Source organism: Triturus cristatus, chromosome 12 (genome assembly GCF_964204655.1).
Source record: "Triturus cristatus chromosome 12, aTriCri1.1, whole genome shotgun sequence".
Lineage (NCBI taxonomy): Eukaryota > Metazoa > Chordata > Amphibia > Caudata > Salamandridae > Triturus > Triturus cristatus.
Window position 1 is genome coordinate 581,656,484 of NC_140595.1, and position 22,510 is coordinate 581,678,993.

At 47.1% G+C, this 22,510-nt stretch overlaps 1 protein-coding gene across 1 annotated transcript in view; it reads right to left on the bottom strand.

Annotated features, from left to right (window-relative positions):
- PHLPP2 (PH domain and leucine rich repeat protein phosphatase 2) overlaps positions 1 to 22,510 on the bottom strand; it is a 717,402-nt gene that overhangs the window by 194,014 nt on the left and 500,878 nt on the right. The window contains exon 11 of the mRNA XM_085638614.1: positions 21,063 to 21,158. Coding sequence (XP_085494740.1) covers positions 21,063 to 21,158 — 96 coding nt within the window. The remainder of the gene's footprint in view (positions 1 to 21,062; positions 21,159 to 22,510) is intronic.

The window sequence follows — 22,510 nt, forward strand, 5'->3', positions numbered from 1 at the left end:
AAAGTTACATCAAGGCGCATCACTCTGAAGAAGTATATTCCTGGGTGCAGCGCCTTCTCATCCATCGATAAATAATAGCTTCTGATCTGCCAAAATCGGGCACCCACGCACCTAACAAAGTACTTTGGGGGCTTTTGGGGTACTTTCAGGGCTCTTGTGTTTCTCCCGCCATATGTTTTTGTTGGGAGCTTGGATTTCGAGGGTCAAATAACATTGCAGCGATCCTGCTGGATTACAGCAGGACGAGACCTGCATCTTTATGAGCACTGTTTACTTGCCTCTTTATTCCTACTCCAGCGCTGCTGTTATTACTCAGTGTAGTGACACTGATGGATGCTCCCCCTACCCGTCCACGAGGCTAGATAATTACATTAGGCCGTAGATGAGTGTGTACTCAACCATTGTGAGCAGTAGCTAAAGTGATGCACAGGGTTCAACCTTCTTGCCATGCATTCAAACCAGGTGTGATGGGGTACCCCAGACTGCAGCAGCGATGACATGACGCGGCCATCATTGAGCACGTCATAGGTACTATTTCTCGAGAAAAAACACAAATCACTGCATTAGTATTCGAGCAGATGACGGCCTGCGGAGGGACACCGATCAAGCATAATTAATCTGGGCTTGGTCCGCGCACCACAGAAAGAAATGGAAGTGACGCATTGAAAATGTTGCCCAATTAGCCCATTAACGTGGTTAAGAGGTGAACACTTTTATCAGTCTATTGGCCTGCATGCAAAAATTGTATTGTCCAGCCGAACAAAATTTGCGTGCAGGCTATCACAAAACCAGGTACTTTTTCTGCGGCCTACAAAGAGCTGATTTGCTTTTTTTTTCTGTAGGTCTAATCTAGCCCACAGCCAACGGAGCTATTTACAACAGCGCAAAACGACGCTACACTTTTTAAAAATATTTTTTTAGGCACAGGGAGATTGAGAGATTAACAGGCCGTTGCGATGACGTGGAGATCCCTGTGTTCCGACGTCAGCAGTTCTAGCCCTTAGGCCACATCTCCCCATAGCCGGCCGCACCTACACGTTTGCAAATCTCTCGTGCGCAGCTCTGGGGACAATATTTGAACATCTGCACACACTCGAACCGGCAGAGTAGAGAGGGGGCTTGCGGATTTTCATAAACAAAGTGAGGCCACTGCCTCCGCTGGAGCAGCCCTGCCGCGCTGGTACCGCCGCAGCATTGACGCAGCATCGCCTCAGCTGTGACTCAGCACAAACTCAAGCGAACGAAATGTTACCAGGGATACGTCGCTGGGAACCCACACTGGGTACAACAGAGAGCAATCCCCCCTCCCCCCCACACCCTCGCCAGGCACGTGCTGGCACAATCAAGATCAATGCCACACAGTCCCCCTGCCAGGCTGGTGCTGGGCACAATCAAGAACAATGCCACATAGCCCCCTCGCCCACCCCTGCCAGGCATGGTCTGGGCACAATCATGAACAACGCCACACACTCCCCCCTCCCCACCCCGCGAGGCACGTGCTGGGCACAATCAAGACAAACATTGGAAATGCAATAGGTCTTGCATTTGCTCGAGTTCGGGCTATTGGAGTTGTAAAGGACAATGTATTTTACCCATGTGTTATTGAGTGTATGTATGTGGTGTATAGTGGAATTATGGGATTTGGATTGTAATTGTTAGTTGTAGAATTGTATGGCGTGGTGTAGTGGAATTATGTGGCATGGTGAGGAGTGGAATTATGTGGATAACATTTATGTGGTTTTGAAAATCTATGGAGATGATAATTTCTTAGGCCTTGGTTGTTGGTTTTCCTTGATTTAAAGTAAATTAGACGTGTCACTGCGGACTAATACTCGTTTGTTCTACACAGAACATAAAAATATGATGATTAACAGAAAAAAACGGCATGCTTATTACAGCTCCCACTACACTGCTGTACCTGTTAGCCTGCATAGTGGGACTTTAATTTGTAAAGTATTTTAAGGATATTGAAGTACATTTCCATAAAATAAGTTACAGAATGCAAAGCTAGCAAACACGACAGGCAGAAAGAAATAAGTGGACGGATAACAATATGTAAATTCATCTTGGTTCAGTAAGTTAACCACTAACTGATGATATCTATTGTGACCTGCATGCCACAATTTCAAATGGTGGCTCCAGCGACTCAGCCTTTCATCTTTCTGAAGTAAAAAAAATAAGTACCATTCGATTGGGTAATAACTGTACTTTAAAATTAACACATTACCCTTGGCATATTCATATATGCGGTTTGTGCAATGCTAATTTTCGCGTGTATACATCAGAACAAGAACGAGATGGGTTAAATCTGTGCATTCGTTACACTTATGGGACCAGTCGTTTTGCTATGTACAACCGTGCTTGAAATGGAAAAATAAAAGTGCTGGCACGCTATGCCAGAGTACTTTCTTGCTTCTGATAAGTGCTGGTACTCTCCAATTAAAAGCATTGTACCTCTGCTGAAAAGTGCAGGAACTCTCCCTCGCAAAATAAATAAATCAGACAGCATTTGTAAAGCGCAGCACTGTCAGCCTTTGGGGTATCTGGTCGCTGTGTCTCCGTCGAAGAGCCTCTCAGTTGACGAGAAGTGCAGGTACTCAGTACCTGACCATCTAAAGCACTGATATACAATGATTGTATGTAACACACAATCTATGATGCAGTAGACACACTGAACTTTCCCCTACAGTAATAAACGTGTGAATGTAGTGTCATTGAATAAATGTGTCGGGTAGCAGGTTTTTTTTCACTAGCATCGCAATACTCTGTTTTAATTAATAGTAGCTTACCGCAGGGATGTATCCCCTTGTGCTCCAGCTGTGGCCTACCACACCCTAGTTAAAATCTTCTGCACATGAAAAATACATCATGGCATGGATTAAATCGATCGGGAGACACGGGGCGAGGTAGATTACTGGGACAGATCTGCCCTGAGGAAATACGAACTAAAGAGAGACTCAAAGGTTCTGGCCGACCTAGACCGCAAACTAAAACCCTAAATCTATGATTATAGGATTAGGTGTGTCACTAACCCAGGAGCCAAAAGTCAGAATTAACTAACAGACAAAGTGACGCAACTCAATGGGTTAGTTGCAGGAACAGAGGACATGGACCTCACTGCATACATTGTGGACAAACAACACTGAAAATACTCCACCCTCACACGGCTATGGCTAATGTCACAATGGCGCACCCACCTCATGGACTCAACCAAAGGGAAATATTAAAGTCCAACACAACACCACTTTTATCTCTATCTCTTGGCCATGGTGGGTCCAAGGACAGCCTCATGGACGACCCTTCAGAGTGTACCTACACCAGCACATGCGCCTGTAAGAACAAACACTAAGGGGCCAAGTAATTGGTGCACATGCACTACATAAAGAATGCAAATGCTCAGAGTACTAAGTGCTAATTAGTCTCTTCAAATCCGAATATGTGGTTTCTACCATGATGGGTCTCTTAGGTTTATACCATTCTGTTATTTTTTCATTTACAATGTTAAGAAAGTAGGGTCTAAAACTGGGGTGGAAGGCGTTCAATTTGTACAGCAAGATAAAACCCAATTTAAACAAGCATTGGCATAGCCAATGGGTCTCGCCTTTGGGACCTTATAAGTATTTAGTTATGCAGCACAATATTATTGGTACAACAGCATCAACTGTTGCATGGCTAAACACTTATAAGGTCCCAAAGGCGAGACCTATTGGCTATGCCAATGCTTGTTTAATATGGTCGTTCAGTTGTACATAGTGCCTGCTTGGTCATATATAAGGTAACAAAAATGTTTCTGACACTTTTTTATCATAACTTGTCAACATGCTGCACAGCAGTCACGCTTCTATACAGCATACCTTAAAGAAATTGGCAAAGTCAATATCTCTGGCTCAATACTTATGAGGTCCCAAAGGCGAGACCTATTGGCTATGCCAATGCTTGTTTTTGTTGGGTCATTTGTGAGTGTGGAAGATGGACATCCTGTTCGTAGCTCCTCTCTGTCATGCACCTTATCCAGTGTATAGTTCAGAGTTTCTTCTTAGGTTTTGGCCCTGAGTTTACGAGTTGGGATCGGCGTCTCTACCAACAGCCACTCACCCAAGCAGTGGTTAACAACAGGAAATCTTCTGTTTTTGTTCTCAACAGGGGCACTAGGCAGGGATGCCCCTTGTCCCCGCTTCTCTTTGCCTTGGCCCTTGAGCCTCTGGCAATGTGGGTCCACAAGGACCCCGTCATAAGGAGCCTCAAATGGACGTCTGGATGGGAAGACCATATATCGCTGTATGCGGACAACATTTTGCTCTATCTGGCATCCCTGGCTGCATCCCTCAATGTGGTCCTGGACATATTTCATGTGTTGGGTAGATATGCTGGCTATTCTATAAACTTGACCAAATCAGTGCTATATGTAATCTATGGAAAGAGACCTTCACTCCCTCAGGAATATCAACTGGCGGAAGCTACTGACGGCTTCAAATACCTGGGGATCTGGGTCTCCAAAGATCCGTCCAGATTATATGATCGCAATCTCTTGCCGCCTCTTGTGCGTCTTATAGCTAACATCCTATATTGGAAATCGCTTCCATTGTCTCTCTTGGGGCATGCAGCCCTGTTCAAAATGATGTCCCTTCCCAAGTTCTGCATTAATAGTTTGCACCCTGTTGAACCCTCATACTTTAAAGAAATCGATTGTATCATACGGGACCTGCTGTGGGAGGGAAAGCCACCTCGTATTGCGACGCACAAGCTCACGTTAGGGTGGTTCGATGGGGGCATTGCATTTCCAGTCATACGGAAGTACTATTGGGCGTCACACCTAGCGGCGATTAACCAATGTATGTATAGGCCACAGGGGGACGCGGCCTTCCAGATTGACAGATGGCTCCTCCCGGGAGGCAATTTTGATGGGACCCTTTATTTGCGGTCGTTGAAACCTGCCCTGACTGGCCCAACTGGACATGTGAAAGGTGTGGAAGGTGGCTACCAAAAGTTTGGGATGGGAGGGGAAACTTACACAGGCCACCCCACTCTGGCATAGTGAGCAATTGGGCAGGCCGATTCGCTCGAGGGGCTTTGATTGCTGGGACCTCATAGGTATGTCCAAGGTGGGTGATTTGTGGAAATCAGGAGAGGTGGTCCCTTTTTCTTGGCTGCAGCAGGAATACGAATTAGCGCAATCGGAACACTTCAGGTATCTCCAAATTAGACATGCCTTACTTGCGGTTCTCCCTAAAGGTAGTGAACTCCCCGACTCCACCCCACTGGAGGATAGAGTTCTAGATGGCGACCTGACGGAGAAAGCCATTTCACTCATTTACAAAAAACTGATTAACAACATGGTAGATCCCCTGACTCACCTGAGGGTTAAATGGGACCACGACGTAGAGGGATTGGATGATGACGAGTGGCTGGCGGCGGTGGGCTTCCCCCGTGAGGTGGCCATCTCTTCCAGGCTTCGCCTGGTGTAGCTGAAGCTTCTCCACAGGTCCTATCTGTCTGGGCCATTATTGGTTCGCATGGGATATAACTCAGATGGTGGCTGTGTAAGGCAGTGTGGGCAGGGAGGGAACCTTTGTCCACACACTTTGGGAATGCACGACTATCCAGAGATATTGGGAGGCGGTGGCAAACCTTATGGAAGAAGGGTTGGGACAGCAGATAGATTGTAACATTAATTGGCCCTCCTAAACATCTGGGGCCCTACGGACTTAAATTCCAAGGAGCATTTATGGGTTACCTTGGGGCTGATGGTAGCAAAACGAAACATTGTGAGATTGTGGAGGGCTCAGAGCCCACCCAGTATCGAAGAATGGGGTAGAGATATGGACTGGTTTATGGTCAAGGAAAAGTCCATATATGAAGCCAGGGGGTGCCCGAATAAATGGACGCCAGTGTGGGGGCAATGGAACATTCGCAGGGGAGAGATATGTAAACCTCCAAGATCGATAGAACGATAGAAGATATTGTAAATGGGATCTGAATATGTTTCATTGGGGACTGGAATTGGTGTTTCGTGATCACTATGTCTCAAGTATCACTTGTATCGTAAAATTATTGCCAATGTACGTGTAACGTGGTTTTTGCATCTGACATGCCTTGATTTCAATAAAAAAAGACTTATAAAAAAAAAAAAAAATCTGGGGACCAGTGGCAGGCATCGGTGCCTGTGGCGTCGGTTCGGAAGATGAAGGCAGCGCCAGAGGCAATGGTGCCGTCCATGGCTTGGTGTAGCACAAGACAGGGTCAAAGAAATGCTGAGCCTGCACTGTTTGGCTTAGGGGCTATGGGCATAAACATGGGTTGTATATATGGCGTCAAAGACCCCAATGGGACACTGGTGGGCACTGATGCCTTAGAAAAAATAGAGTACATGGCATTTAAAAACACTGCCGGGTCCAAACCAGGAGTTGGGAACTCAGGGTTAGCTGGCGTTGGTGCAGGGTAGGTGGATGGTACCATTCCTGTTCAGAGTAGCCTAATGGAAATGGGGGCCGATCTGGGGCCGGGTCCAGTGGAGTCACCGTAGCAGACCGCTCAGAGGGATTTTCCCTGGCTCAAGTCAACTAACTCCGGTTCCGACGACGAAGGTCCTGTAGGAATGGGAGACCTAAAAGGAGATTTAACTCTAGAGTGCTTCTTGCTCTTCTTCTGCTTCTTCTTATTCCCGGAGGAAGAAGATGGAGATTTCAAACAGTGCCTGGAATGCTTCCAACTCAGACAGTCCTCTTTGGCATGAGTGCTCTTTAATGGCCTTGGGTTGAATGCTTGGACATGAATCACAGGTCAGGGAGTCGTGGTCCAACCCTAGGGACCTGAGGCACATGGTGTGGGGTTCTGTGATGGACATCTGTCCCTTACAGTCCCTACAGGGTTTAAATATTGACTTCTTGCGAGGAGATATGGTAATGTACAGTATTTGAAAAGACAAAGGTTTTGTGAGGAAAAACTACTCAGAGACAGCAAGCTCTGGATTCACGTCAAAGACGAGGAAAAAAGGAAACTGGCGGAAACGCCCTGGAATATCATAGATGTGAACATGGTTACAGATTGAGCAATAGGCTCCTACAATACCTACAATATAAACATGTAGCAACTGTGCCATTGTGGGCTCTACTCTGTGTATTACAGGCATACATTCATACATTCAGACAGTAAGCCAAAAGTTGCATTTGCTAATGCTGGTTATACTTAGACTGTGAACTACAGTAAGGGATAATAAACTAATGTGGACATACTAAATCCAAGGCGATATAAAGCAACAATAATATCGCAGTAAAATATCGTCAGGTGATATTTCTGTATTCATTATTCTGATAGTCAAACACTGGTATAAGTATGAGTAAACTCTACTTTTCTAGGAAAAGTGGACATGAATTGGCTGGATTATCCTGCTTTGGGTCAGTACAGGAGGCAATTCCAAGTTATTTTTAGTTGTTTAGATATTTTGGGCTGACTTTGTTAAATATAATATCTTTTTTTCAAATAATCCTCTGACAAAATCACCACAAGTTGAGGCGTTTGTTATTAAGGGCTACATTGAACGAGGAATGCTTTGTAAAAGTCCTATCAATATGGCAGCTGAAACTGATTTTAGGGGAACCTTCTGTTGGTGAAAATCCTTTGTAAGTACATCTTTGCCAAACCGACCACCAAAGTCATGTTTGCTATTTTATTATTTATTATTCAGGCACAGCAGAGCACCTGCTTGGAATTTGAATGCTTATTATTTTTGTCTCTAAGGCCCTGAGAATGTAGATGCTCAGGAAGTAGAGCCTGCGCCTACAAGCTTCACCAGTTTGTTTTACTCTTAGGTCCACATTTGGTAGTCATCAGGGAGGGAAATGGCATCCAGTGGTGCTAGAATCTTTTGAGGGGGTGGAGTGCTGCTTTGTATGGGTAATTGCAGAGCGCTTGTGAGTGGTTGACTTTGCAGAGGTCTCATTGTAGAACACTTGGAGAGAGAAAATTTCTGCACCATCCTCAAACAGAACTGTGCTAGACCGGAGTAATAGCAAAGGTCAATAAGCAAGGTGAATATGACTTTGACAAGATATGTTAATTGGTGGCTCTGCTGGTCCTTTATTTTCGTAATCAATTGTGGTCGAAGACATGAAATTGAGCATATAGAGAGGCATGCCTTTGAAGGTTTTTGGGGTGAGTAGGGGCCTGTGGTAAAACTCCTTTGTTTATAAGTAAAGCAATGAGAAGAGAGGCATATTGGGTGGTTTTGAGTTAGAGGTAGCTAATTTACAATGTTTATAGTTACCTAGGACCTATTAAAGAGAGCATACTTGGGTAGGAAACTTTTCTATGGAAATGTTAAAGTCCAATGTACAGTGCATTGAGAGGTTGAAGGATGGGAGCTGGCATGGGTGGCCATCTTGTCTGTCTCTGCAATGATTGCTCATATCTGCAGACATGGGGATGCTGTCTCTTCCATGTTTTCTGGAACCAAATCAAACAAATGAAATCATTCACAAACACTCTCTGAACTGTTGTTGCTTGGCTTCTTTCATGGGAAATCTAAACTCAGAAGAAGCATCCAGTGTTTTTGATCTACTGTAGCTTTAAAGGTTTCATATAGGAGGCTTCAATATACATTCTCTAGCTGTGCACAAATTGCCTATTGATTTCACTCACAAAAACCCATAATATGTCAAACTCATGTGATAGGACTATACACTTATCTCATTTAGATCTAAACACAATGCTTTAAGGATGCTAGGGAGTACAGTTTTCTAGAAATGCCAGACAGCACCTACCCTGGAAGACGAATAAAAAACCAGAAAATGCAGCCTCTAAAAAAGGTTTCTGCAGTGACATCTGCCTATATACAAGCTGAATGCTTGCTGTCTGCCTATGTTGTTTGGAGTCAGCAGAGAATGGAATGTAGACGCTACCAGTTGTGGAAATCTCTGGGATGCAGTGCACGTTCAGAGCTAAGGCAAGGATGGAGGAGAGCTTAGTGAGGCTGTGGTGCACAGACATGCAAGCAAAAGCAGCAAGGCTAATCGCAGAGGGTCCATTAAATTGGTGTCTTCAAGGAGTGTTCTCCAGCGTCAAAGATGACTTTTGTTCAGTTTCAGGAGTCTGTGATAGGCACCCTTGTAGTACTGGAACAGGCAAGTGTTCCTAGAGTTGGAGTGGTGGATGATGTGTCTAGATTGAAAGATCGCCACTTTCCCAATTTAATTCCTCCCACGCCCCAAAAAACACAATCCCTGTAAAAGATGTAGAGTCTGTTTGCGAAGAGATATGCGGAAGGAGAGTCGTATGCACTGTGCTGATTGTCCTTCTAATCCTGGGCTGTGTGTGCCCACATGTTTCAGATTGTATCACACTCAGAGATTTTGGGAGCAACCGTGTATCTAATAGTGTACTGCCTGGTCTGTATGTTTTTTTACTTGTTGTCCATTTTCACGGTTCACATTAGACTGATGTCTTTAGTTACCACTGTTGTGTTTGTGGTTATAGTTTTATATCTAGTTCCAATTTGTTTCTGTTTTCTTTCTTGTTCAAACAAAAATTGACAGTGCGTGGACTGGCGTTTAGCTGGTGGTGTGCATGGACTGGCACTTGGCTGGCGGTGTGCGCGGACTGGTGCTTGGCTGGCGGTGTGCATGGACTGGTGCTTGGCTGGCGGTGTGCATAGACTGGAGCTTGGCTGGTGGTGTGTGTGGGCTGGCGCTTGGCTTGGTGTGCGTGGGCTGGCGCTTGGCTGGCGGTGTGCCTGAGCTGGCGCTTGGCTGGCGGTGTGCGTTAGCTGGCGCTTGGCTGGCGGTGTGCGTGGGCTGGTGCTTGGCTGGCGGAGTGTGAGTAGTGACTTGCTGGTGGTCATTACACACTCTGCTAGCCAAACGCCACTGCACACCCTATGTCAACCACCAGCTGGTGTGATTGCTGTGTCAGTCATGTGGACGTATGAAAGTGATGGGCCCTTGAATGGTGCTGTCTCTTGATATGATTGTTGTAATATGCTGGGCTCGCGGCTGGCGGTGTGAATGGTCTTGTGTGTCACGTATGAAAGGCGTGTGATTGGCCTGTAAAGAGGTTGGTGGCTTGCCGTGGCTTTACAGCTCACGAGCTGCGAGTCATTGGTTAAGGTTTTCAACCTTTTAATTATTAACAGTGCATTTCCTTTTTGTGAAATCTCTTGTTAATAAAATATACATTTTGAACCTTTCGATCACCCTCGTGCCAGATCTAACCAGTATGTGTGCGTAATTGAGAAACAGATGGATAGGCAGTCATATTTGTTTCATCTGTCTTTCTGTGCTAAGGTGTAGTCTGTCTCTAGGGAAAATTTACCATATTTAGATATTTCTGAAAATCAAAAAAAATGGGGAGTGCTGGGTGGTGTGCCTCTCATGGATACCAGTTTTTGTAATCACAGTGCCATGAAACCTCAAAATGTGACTATAGTCATGCATTATTCTTGCATTACTGTCTCATAATATTCTAGTGTCAGAAAAACGACAATTTTCCTACCATCCAGCATTCCCCCTAGGTCTCCCGATAAAAATGGTAACTCACTCATGTGGGTTTCCCAAGTACCCGCAACATCAAGGTCATCACAAAAATATGTGGAAAATGTGGGGGGGTTTTCAGCTAAATTTGAGTTTTGCAGGTGAATCTGGGTATGAAAACATTGGGGGATCCACGCAAGCCATACATCGCTGGACTCCCCCGGGTACCTAGTTTTCAAAAATGTGTGAGTTTAGTAGTTTCCCAAGATGGCCACTGAGCCCGGGGGCCAAAACACCCAGGTAATCCCCCCTTGCCAAACCAGGTTGTTTTGTGATAGTTCATTTTGATGTCTCCTCAAAATGTTTTGGGCCCTTGCCTGTCACAGGTACTTGGCCCACCCACGCAAGTGAGGTACCATTTTTATCGGGAGACCTGGTGGAACGCTGGGTGGTAGGAAATTTGCGTCAGCTCGATGGTCCCACAACTTTCCCTTTCAGAAATTTGAGAAGAATTTGATTTTTTTCAGCAACATTTGAGGTTTGCAGGGGATTCTGGGTAGGAAAAAGTTGGGGGGTCCACGCAAGCCATACCTCGCTAGACTCCCCCGGGTGTATAGTTTTCAAAAATGTGTGGGTTCGGAAGTTTCCCAATGTGGCTGCCGAGCCTAGGGTCAAAAACCCAAGGGACCCCCCCCCCCTTGCAAAACCAGGTTGTTTTGTGATAGGTCATTTTGATGTCTCCTCAATACATTTTGGGCTCTTGCCTGTCGTAGGTACTTGGCCCACCCATGGGAGTGAGGTACCATTTTTATCGGGAGACCTGGGGGAACACTGGGTGGTTTGAGATTTGTGTCAGCCCGGTGATCACACAATTTTCCCACACACAAATTTGTGAAAAATTAGATTTTTTCAGTTAAGTTTGAGGTTTGCATGGGATTCCGAGTAGGAAAACGTTGAGGGGTCCACGCAAGCCATATCTCGCTGGACTCCCCAGGGAGTTTAGTTTTGAGAGATGTGTGGGTTTGGTAGTTTCCCAAGAAGGCCGCCAAAACCCGGGGCCAAAAACCCAGGTGACCCCCTTGCAACCAGGGTGTTTTGTGATAGGTAATTTTGATGTCTCCTCAATATGTTTTGGGCCCTTGACTGTCGCGAGCACTAGACCTACCCACACAAGTGAGGTACCATTTTTATTGGAAGTCTTTGGGGAATGCAGGTTGCGTGGAATTTTGGGGATCCACACAGATTCCAGAACTTTCCATCACTCCTCCTTCGCATCTGCCACCTTCCCAGAAAGCTGGAAACATGCGGAGATCAGCGCCCTCCTGAAGAAGCCCACCGCGGACCCCACGGACCTCAAGAACTTCCGCCCCATCTCGCTCCTCCCGTTCCCCGCCAAAGTCATCGAGAAGATCGTCAACAAACAACTAACCGCATTCCTTGAGACAAACGACTCCCTCGACCCATCACAGTCAGGTTTCCGAGCAAACCACAGCACCGAGACCGCCCTCATCACAGCTACCGACGACATCAGGTCCATGCTCGACAACGGGGAAATGGCTGCCCTCATCCTCCTCGACCTATCGGCCGCATTCGACACTGTCTGCCACCGCACCCTAACTACACGCCTCCACCACGCCGGTATCCAAGGAAAAGCCCTGAAATGGACCACCTCCTTCCTCGCCGACAGATCCCAGCGAGTCCGCCTTCCTCCCTTCCACTCAGAAGCCACCAAGATCATCTGCGGTGTTCCTCAAGGCTCCTCGCTCAGCCCCACCCTCTGCAACGTCTACATGAGCCCCCTCGCAGCCATGGCACGCCAACACAACCTCAACATGATCTCCTACGCTGACGACACCCAGCTGATCCTCTCCCTCACCAACGACCCCGCCACCGCCAGAGCCAGCCTCCAGGAAGGAATGAAAGACGTCGCGGAATGGATGAAGCTCAGCCATCTGAAGCTGAACTCGGACAAGACGGAAGTCCTCCTCTTCGGGCCATCCCCCTCCGCCTGGGACGACTCCTGGTGGCCTCCTGCTCTGGGCACCGCCCCCAAGCCCACGGACCACGCACGCAACCTGGGCTTCATCCTGGACGCCTCCCTCACGATGACCAAGCAAGTCAACGCTGTCTCATCATCGTGCTTCAACACCCTGCGCATGCTCCGAAAATTCTTCCGGTGGATCCCCACCGAAACCAGAAAAACGGTCACCCAGGCCCTCGTCACCAGCCAACTGGACTACGGGAACGCCCTCTACGCAGGAACCACAGCCAAACTACAGAAAAGACTCCAGCGCATACCGCCTCTGCACGACTCATCCTGGACATCCCCCGCCACAGCCACATCTCCGCCCACCTAAGAGACCTGCACTGGCTCCCCGTCAGCAAGAGGATCACGTTCAGGCTCCTCACCCACGCACACAAAGCCCTCCACGACATGGGCCCCAAATACCTCAACAACCGCCTCACGATCTACACACCCACCCGCCAGCTCCGATCCGCCAGCCTCGCCCTCGCAACTGTCCCACGGATTCGCAGAACCACCACCGGGGGAAGATTCTTCTCCTACCTAGCAGCCAAGACATGGAACTCCCTCCCCACCCACCTACGGCTGACCCAGGACCATCTCTCCTTCAGGAAGCAACTCAAGACCTGGCTCTTAGAGCAGTAGCAGCACCCCCCTCCCAGCGCCTTGAGACCCTAGCGGGTGAGCAGCGCGCGTTACAAATTGATTGATTGATTGATTGAAATGTGAAGAAAATGTGTTTTTCCCCCAAAGTTTGAGGTTAGCAAGAGATTCTGGGTAACAGAACCTGGTGAGAGTGAGACAAGTCACCCCATCCTGGATGTCTAGTTTTTGAAAATGTATAGGTTTGCTAGGTTTCTCTAGGTGCCGGCAGAGATAGGGTTCAAAATCCACAGCTAGGCACTTTGCAAAAAAGGATCAGTTTTCATTGTAAAAATGTGTGTGTCCACAATGCTTTTTGGGCTGTTTCCTGCTGTGGGCACCAGACCTACCCACACAAGTGAGGTACTATATTTCTCGGAAGACTTTGGGGAATGCAGGGTTGGTGGAATTTTGTGGATCCACGCAGATTCCTGCACTTTCCATCACAGAAATGTGAGGAAAATGGTTTTTATTTTTACAAAGTTTGAGGTTTGCAAGGGATTCTGGGCAACAGAACCTGGCGAGAGCCATACAAGTCACCCCATCCTGGATTCCCCTGGGTGTCTAGTTTTAAATAATGTATAGGTTTGCTAGGTTTCCCTAGGTGCCGGCAGAGCTAGGGTTCAACATCCACAGCTAGGCACTTTGGGAAATAAAAGGGTCAGTTTTCACTGTAAAAATGTGGTGTGTCTACGTTAGGTTTTGGGCCATTTCCTGTTGCAAGCACTAGGCCTACCCACACAAGTGAGGTACCATTTTTATCGGGAGACATAGGGTAACACCGATTTGTAGAGCAACTGTTATTACCTATTGACTTTCGATGCATTTCTGCCTTCCAAATGAAAGACAATGTGTAAAAAATAAGTCACTTTGAAAGATGTCCTATAATTCACATGCTAGTATGGGTACTCACAGTTTCAGAAATGAGCAAATAGCTACTGTCTCTAAACTCTATATTTTGTTCAAATTACAGATATACATAGGTGTCTTTCATCCTGATTTTTCACTGTATATATTTTCCCAAATGAATTGCTATATACCCGGTACACAATAAAAAAAACATTGCGAGGGGCGTGGCCGAGCAAGATGGCCGAGCGGACGTAATCCCTCTCGGCTCCCGGTCTGAGCTACAGTCTCGGGACGATACTGCTTGATATCTGGCATCGTGATGATAGCTGAGGGCAGCAATTGGCTGCTCTAAGGCCGTTGCATGCATGTGGGGGATCGGCAATACGGAAGCGAGCGGCCCGTAGCGACACTCAGCGGAGCCGCGAAGGGAAGACTGGTGCATCTACTTAAAATGGCACCGCCAGCGTAAACGGCTTGCGGAGGAGCGGGCCTGACGCGGGGGCCTCCGCAGCTCCCGGCCGCCTCACGGGCTCTGCTCCCTGCCCTGGTTGCCACCTGAACGGGTTGTCGCTAGGCGCCTGCCCCATGGCGGGGATGGATTGCACTGCCCTGAGTGAGTGAAGCGACGACACCTGTGGAGTGCGCCTCTGCTACTCAGTGTCTGAGTGTTCACAGATCTTGGAGAGGGGAACGGGAGTCCTGCTGTATGGCGACTGCAGAGCGAATACTGGGCTTGGCTCTATGCCGCCAAAGAAGACGCCATCTAAAGCGACACCTAAAGTCTCCCAGTTTTTTCCACATGTGGACAGACAAGTGGCCCTAGAGCGCGACGTCCCTCCCGACACCATGTCACTCACAAAAGATGACCTCATGTCCTCCTTGCACAGCTTTAAAATGGAACTTCGCAAAGAACGTGGTCAGGACCTTAAGGACTCCATTGCCCAACTAAAGTCCGATCTTAACGAAAGAATGACCTCCCTCCAGCATGATGTGGATTCCATGGGCGTCAGAGTGGTGGAGCTAGAGACACAGACCCAGGAAGTTGATAAACGAACCTCCGAACTACAGGACAAGCTGCACGGCCTACAGGACCAACTACTCCAGACCCAATTAAAAGCAGAAGACCTCGAGAACAGGGCACGGCGAGACAACCTATGGATCCGGGATCTGGAGGTGTGGGCGGAGGGCCACGATCTTGAAGCCTTTCATCTTGGCCCCTTTGCAGAGCTTTTGAGCCCCCAAACCCTCAAGATCAAGCTGGAACATTGAGTTGGAGGTCCGCCAGGGGGACGACAGACACGCACAAGAGACATACTGGTAACATTTCACTCCTATAAGGTGAAGGAAGCTGTTCTCTTAGCAGCTAGGAAGTGCACTGCGGCCTCCTTTCAGAACCACACATGTAGTATCTACCAAGATCTGGCGCCCGCCACTCTGACGAGGAGGCAAGACTTTCGGCCTTTACCTCCAGCCTACGCGACAAGAAAGTTCGATATAGATGGACATTCCCGTTTGGCCTCAGCTTTGAATACAATAACAAGCAACACCACATCACGGATCTGAAGGATGGTCTGAAGCTTTTGGGTCTCCCGGTCGGAGATCTAGAACCCTCTCCCAGTACATCCCAGGGCTCTCAAGGACCCGGCCTCAATCAGACGCCCTGGTCCAAGAGCTCCAAAGGGAATCATAAATGAGCCAGAATTGTGATGCAGCCACTCTGGATTTCTGCTGGGACTTTGGAAGCTTGCACCGCCACGCACCAGCTGTTCAGACTTACAGGAGGGAACTTGCTCTTCAGAACACCTTTCGCTCTCATCTGAACTGCGACAAGAATAGCTCCGACCGGACACGCCGAGCCATTTCCTGAGGCGATCTACGATTCTATAGAGGTCCCGGGACAGTCGCAGATGGGGATAATGACCATGCCATCTGCCAACTTGTCTGACCATTTGCCTACACAGTGGTCGGAGACTGACGTAAATCGGATACATGTTAGTGTTGGTACGGTTTGAGTTAAGGGTTTTGTTGTTTTGTTTTTTGTTTCGGGGGGGGGGGTGGTGGTTGGAGACAGGCTGGGTGATCTTGATAGGGGCGCTACATCATTAGAGCAGTTGGGTTGGCTGGAGCACTCTCCGGGGAGTGCGGAGGGTATGGGACAGTTGGATTTCCGGGGCATGGAGGGAGGAGAGGGCGGGAGGACTAGAGGACTAGAGAGGAGGAGGTAAACCCCCATTGATAGGATGGTAGTCGCGATTCCTTCGTGGAATGTTAGGGGCCTTAACTCGCTGCAGAAGGTCTGGAAATACCTTACCGAGCACCATTTGGACATTGTGGCGCTCCAGGAGACCCACCTTAGAAGGGAGGATGAAATGAGGCTTAAACATAAACAATATCCCCTTATCTATAGAGCTTCAGCATCTACTAAACACAGAGGAGTAGCACCCCTCTTTCACTCATCTACAAAGTTTCAGCCTTTAGACGTCCAACCGGACAGGTAGGGAAGGCTGCTCTTGGTGAAGGTGTTCCTGAGGGGCATACTATGCACTTTTGTCCCTACATACGCGCCCAATGCAGGTCAAACAGACTTCCTCAACCTTCTACTCGATAAAATTGACCAGATTACAGAGGGCCCAATAATTATGATGGGGGATTTCAACCTCACATGGCAGCCAGACCACGATAGCACCCACTCAAACAGAGCAGACACAGGCTCCTTCACAGCCGACTTGCAATAGAGGATACTCGACTTAGGCCTTAGAGACGCAGGGCGGACGCATCATCCTCAGACCAGGGACTACACATACTATTTCCATGTCCACCATACATATTCCCGGCTGGACTATATCTTTATTAGCCAACGACTCGTGAGTACCCTCCGAAACGCTACGATTTTCCCCATCTCCCTCTCTGATCACTGCCCAGTAGCCATAGGCCTACACTCGGGTGCAGCAACCGCCCGACCCCTAAATGGTACTTTCCAGTCTCTCTGACACGGGACAAGGTCCTTCGCACTGAGCTTCGCGAAGCTATCATGGAGTTCTTCACTAACAATAGACCTGAAGACACTTCTTCGAGCACTAACTGTGATGCATTTAAAGCGGTGCTGCAGGGTAAATGTATTGAACTTAATTCTACCCTCATTAAGCAGCGTGCGCGGGAACGAGAAGAGCTGGAGAAGGAACTGGGAAAGGCGGAGTTAGCGCATAAAAATAACCCCTCTAGAGCTATTTTACGACCCCTTACAGCGCTACGGGGCAAGTTAAAGGCCATATACAACAATAGGGCTGAATATACCCTCCTAAAACTATGCCATATTTCTTTCGCACAGGGGACAGAATAGGCAGACACCCGGCTCGGCAAATCCGAGAGAAAAGGGAAAGGGAATATATTGGGAATCTTCGTGGCAGAGATGGGGAGCCAGTCACCACGGATGGGGATAAAGCGGAGCTCTTTCGCGCCTTCTATGAATCACTGTACACTGCGGAGCCCAAGGATCCGTCCCTACAGGATGACTACCTAAGGGTCCTGCGATTCCCCCGCATCTCACCGGCCGTAAATGATCAACTTACAGCCCCTTTCACCAGGGAGGAGGTAGGCAAGTCCATTACAGCCCTTAAACTACACAAAGCCCGGGACCAGACGGTCTCACGGCCCACTTTTATAAAACATTCGCAACTGACATTATTCCCCATCTCACCGACCTTTTTAATCACCTAGCAGACTTGGGGGAGGTGCCTCGTACCGGCCAATAGCGCTTCTCAATCTGCATGCGAAGCTCTACTCCTCCATCTTGGCGAAGCAGATTCAGGAATTAATGCCTGACTTAATCCACCCCAATCAGGCGGGATTCATTCCGGGGCGGCAAACCCATGACAATACCTGACGCGCTATACACCTTATTGAAAAAGCCACCAAAAAGGATATTCCAGCGCTCTTGGTGGGGCTTGACGCCGAGAAGGCGTTTGACCGGGCGGATTGGGCCTTCCTCTTCCGCGTTCTTAAATCTTTTGCTTTCGCTGAAAAAGTAATTTGCATGATTCAGGCCAATTATGCGCATCCTCACTCGAGGGTTCTGGTTAACGGTGTTGCGTCAGCTCCCTTCCCTCTCTCTCTCTCGAGGGGCACACGGCAGGGGTGCCCTTTGTCGCCCCTGCTTTTTGCCTTAAGTATCGAGCCCTTCGCCATGGTCTGACCGCTCTCTCCAATACCTGGGGATCCAACTAACCCCCCGAGGGGAGGGGGTATATAAAGCTAACTTTCCGGCGGCCATTCACCAAATTGAGAAAGATCTCCGGCGATGGAAGCCCTTATTTATCTCCTGGCTTGGTCGTATCCATGCCATTAAGATGACCCTGCTGCCCAAGCTCCTTTATATCTCTTTCAGGCCTTACCTATCGAGCTCGAGGCTACCTTTCTTCCCAAAATTAAGACGTTGTTCACACAGTTCATATGGCAACGTGGGAGGGCTTGCTTATCCTTTCACATCCTGAGGCGCCCTAGAGCTAGGGGAGGAGTGGGACTACCGGACATTGGGCTATATTACAAGGCCGCCCAGCTGGGCATAGTAACGGAATGGTTTAAAAAGGAATCAGGGAAACACTAGCTCCATTTGGATAGGGGAGTGGCGGGAAGAACACTATGGGATTTAATTTGGAAAGCTAAGAAGGATCGCCCTGCAAACGCGTAAATTAGTACCCCCACCCGTACTGTGTTGAGGGTTTGGGACTCCGTGGCGGGGAAGAAGGGATGGATTACGTTTCCCTTCCTGTATGCCCCGATCCACTTTAATCCAGCCTTTCTGCCGGCCCTTCATGAGGGGCCATTTGATGCCTGGCGAGAAGGTGGCTGCCTCATGCTAGATCACCTGTTCCATAGCTATGACTTCCTCACTTTCGATAATTGCAGAAGGGACTTCTACCTTAGACCTGAGGAACATTATCACTATCTCCAACTGCGGCACTGGGCACTCACACCTCAAGTGTACGAGCACATCACTAGGGAGAAAACGGGTTTTCGAGAAATATGTCAGAACAGTGGGTTCCATGAGAGGCTTCATTTCATTCCTTTACAACTACCTGTTATCTAACACGCACTCTGCTCAACCAAGGTATATGTCCACGTGGGAGGGGATTGTGTAGCGCGACATCCAAGATAGGGAATGGAAGGCACTATGGTCTGATATTTCCAAATTTAACCACTTCCTCGAACTTAGAGAAGCACACTTAAAAACCCTCAAGGATTGGTACCTAGTTCCCTCCAAACTCAAACATATGTTGCCGAACACGACTGACCGCTGTTGGAGGAGTTGTGGGTTGCTCGGGGACTTCCAACACATTTGGTGGGACTGCCCCTCCATTTGCCCCTTCTGGGAAGAAATTTTGGCCCAGGTTAAAACCATGTTAGGTTACCCCATCCCGACTACTATGGAAGGAATCCTTTTAGGCCTCCAGGATCTCGCCCTTGAGCACCAGATTAGAGATGACAAAGCCATCATGTGGACCTGCATAGGCGCGGCAAAGATTACCATTGCCGCAGCATGGAAGAAGGGGTCAGCCCGTCCCTTTCTCTCTGGCACTCACGCATATGGAAACTTCTATGCTTGGAGCGGATGGCGGATATCTTCCACGATGATTACAAAAACTTAGAATGCAGATGGGGTTCCCTAGTTGTCTTCCTTATGAAGGGCCTGCCCTCGGCAGTATGCCCTCCATCGATTAGAGACATGCACCTGTTCCAGTTCTAATGCACTATACACATGCCCAGCTGTCTACATTTAGCCTGTCTATAGCGTCTCCACCACGTTCTATGAGGGAGGGGGGAGGGTAAGGGAATGGAGGGGGTTTCCTTTTACGTTTGGTTGATCAGATGTTATTCTTTTGGGAGCGCTCTCCTAGCTGGAGGGCCCGTATATAAGCAGATCCTGATGCATTGGGGTTTGACCGAGCAAATAGAGACTCTGTATCTTCTGTGCCTGGGACTTTTTACGGAGCTGAACTGTTCAATAGCACCTTTGTCTGAGGGGTCGGGTACAGTAATACCTCTCCCCACCTTGAACTATTGTGCAATGTCTGTTCGAATTTGGATCTTCTGAATACTGTGATCCTTACACTGTTGGTTTTTGAAATGCCAATAAACATATGTTTTACAAAAATAAAAAACATTGCAAGATGCTGCTCCGTTATTGGCTCTGGGTTCATCGGGTTCTTGGTGAACCTACAAGTCCTATATCCCCACAACCAGAAAGGTCCAGCGGATGTAACGGTATATTGCTTTAAAAAATTTGTCATACTTAAAAGAAGTTACAAGTGAAAACGTTGGCACAAATTGCGGTTTTTTCAATTCATTTTCAATTTTTCCTATTTTCAACTGTTAGTTTCTTTAAAAAAAACTTGAAGGATCTACACAAATGACCCCTTGCAGAATTCAGAATGTTATCTTCTTTTCTGAAATGTATAGCTTTCCAGGATCCATTATTGCTTTCATACCCATGTCTACCATTAACTGGAAGAAGGTTGAAAGCACAAAAAATAGGCTATGCCCCAGTAAAATGTCAAAACTGTGTAAAAAATGTTGGTTTTCTGACAAAAGTATGTCGGTCCCTGAAAGCTGGGAACATGGTGATTTCAGCACCACAAACCCTTTGTTGATACCATGTGCAGGTAAAAAAACAGACACTTTCATTTGCAGCACTTTTTCCCCATTTTTCCTTCCCCAAAACAAAGTTTAGCTGTATTTTGGCTAATTTCTGGGTTCCCTCCACAAACCCTGGGTACCTTTAGAATCCCCATTATGTTGGAAGAAAAGGACGCAAATTTGTCGTGGACACCTTTATGTGGTCAAAAGGTTACAGGGGCCTAAGTGCGAACTACCCCAAATAGCCAAAAAAGGCTTAGCGCAGGGGGGGAAAAGGCCTAGCAGTGAAGGGGTCAACCTTTTCCAGAGAAGTAACATTGCTACAGCTATGCCCACTGAATTTAAATCCTAATAGAACTAATTCCACGTACCTATTCGCACTGAAGGTTGTCAGAAGGGCTGTGTATATCGAAGACACAAAAGCACAATACGGTATTTAGAAAGGTTCTTACCTTCCAGGAAAATCTGTTAAAAGATTATAGCTCAGATCTAGTACTTCAAGTTTTTTTGCCTCACATGCCCAATCAGGAACATATTCCAAGCGATTCCTGTGAGGAAGACAAATGAGCACTTAACATTTTGAGGTTTAGATAACATTCAAAATTAGATAGTAACTAAAAGTATAATGCAAAAGCGGGCACCCTGAAAGAAAAAAGTTAATTTCTGGAATGTGATTTCCCCTTTGTATTTTATAAAAAAATATTGCATTTAGCGCCTAAATTTGGATCAAGCTATGAACATCTTTTAAAACAGTTTAAAGCTGAATACGACTTTAATTTACATCTGGAGTCCACAAATTTGCAGTCGAATTATGCTCCCCGTAAATTATTATAATGCCATGACAGAATTCTTCTTGTTTTTTTGTCAAATCTATAAGATTTTGCACAGCCTTTTACATCCAAAATGAGCTGTTTACAAAAGTAGGATAATGAGAAATAGGGCGGTCCAAAAAAACAATTTAATGGTTGTGGTTGCAATTTCATGCAAATTATCTATATTATTCCACCTTCAAACGGATCCAACTAAAGACATTTTGAAAGAAAAACAAATTAAGGAATATTAGGGCTAATCCTAAAACATATTAAAAACGGATGCTTGCATCATCAACCATGATTTAAATGTCTGTGGACAAATTACAATAATCATTCTAATTTGTTTAGAAGTTAAATACTTTACGGAACACAATTGCATTGTACTTAGTAGCTCATGAAGATGTATTGCTGATACTTTAGCTAATTTATGGGGTATTGCGAACCAGTAAAATATGGTTTTAAAATATTAACATCCACATCCCAAGAGTAAGGCAGGACGCATGATAACAGCGTTCTATATCTCAAAGGAATGTTTCAGTAGAGTTCTATGAACCAGCTGATATGCACAATTGCACTTTTTCTATCAAATGTAACTTTAAATGGAGATTTGCAGCCACAAAGTACAGCAATAGAACACTTTCAGGAAACATTTATTAAAGACACACTGAGTTCCAGGGGCCTTTCAAACTCTTATCATGGAAATGGTGGGGAGGGCGCAGGCGCCATTGTCTCTAGAGGAATCCCTAATGGCCATCAAAGGAAGGATCCTGACCTACCCGGTTAGAAACATCATATTGCAAAATGCCAGGATGGAAGGTGAGCCAAAATATGATAACAAAACAATCAGGAGATTCCCAGACTACAATCAAAAAGCGCAAAACTAAGAAAATCCTTCAAGTCAGTCAATCAAAAACTGAGCGCAATGAACATGAAATATATGCTCCTGTTTCCTGCGACACTGCGGGTGACCCACAATGTTTGCTCACACTTATTCACTGCATCTGAGGAAGTTTGGGACTGGTTGGAGAGGGGTGGCACAACGACACTGGAGTTCCTGAGGGAGGTGAGCACCCCGGCAGCTGAGGGTT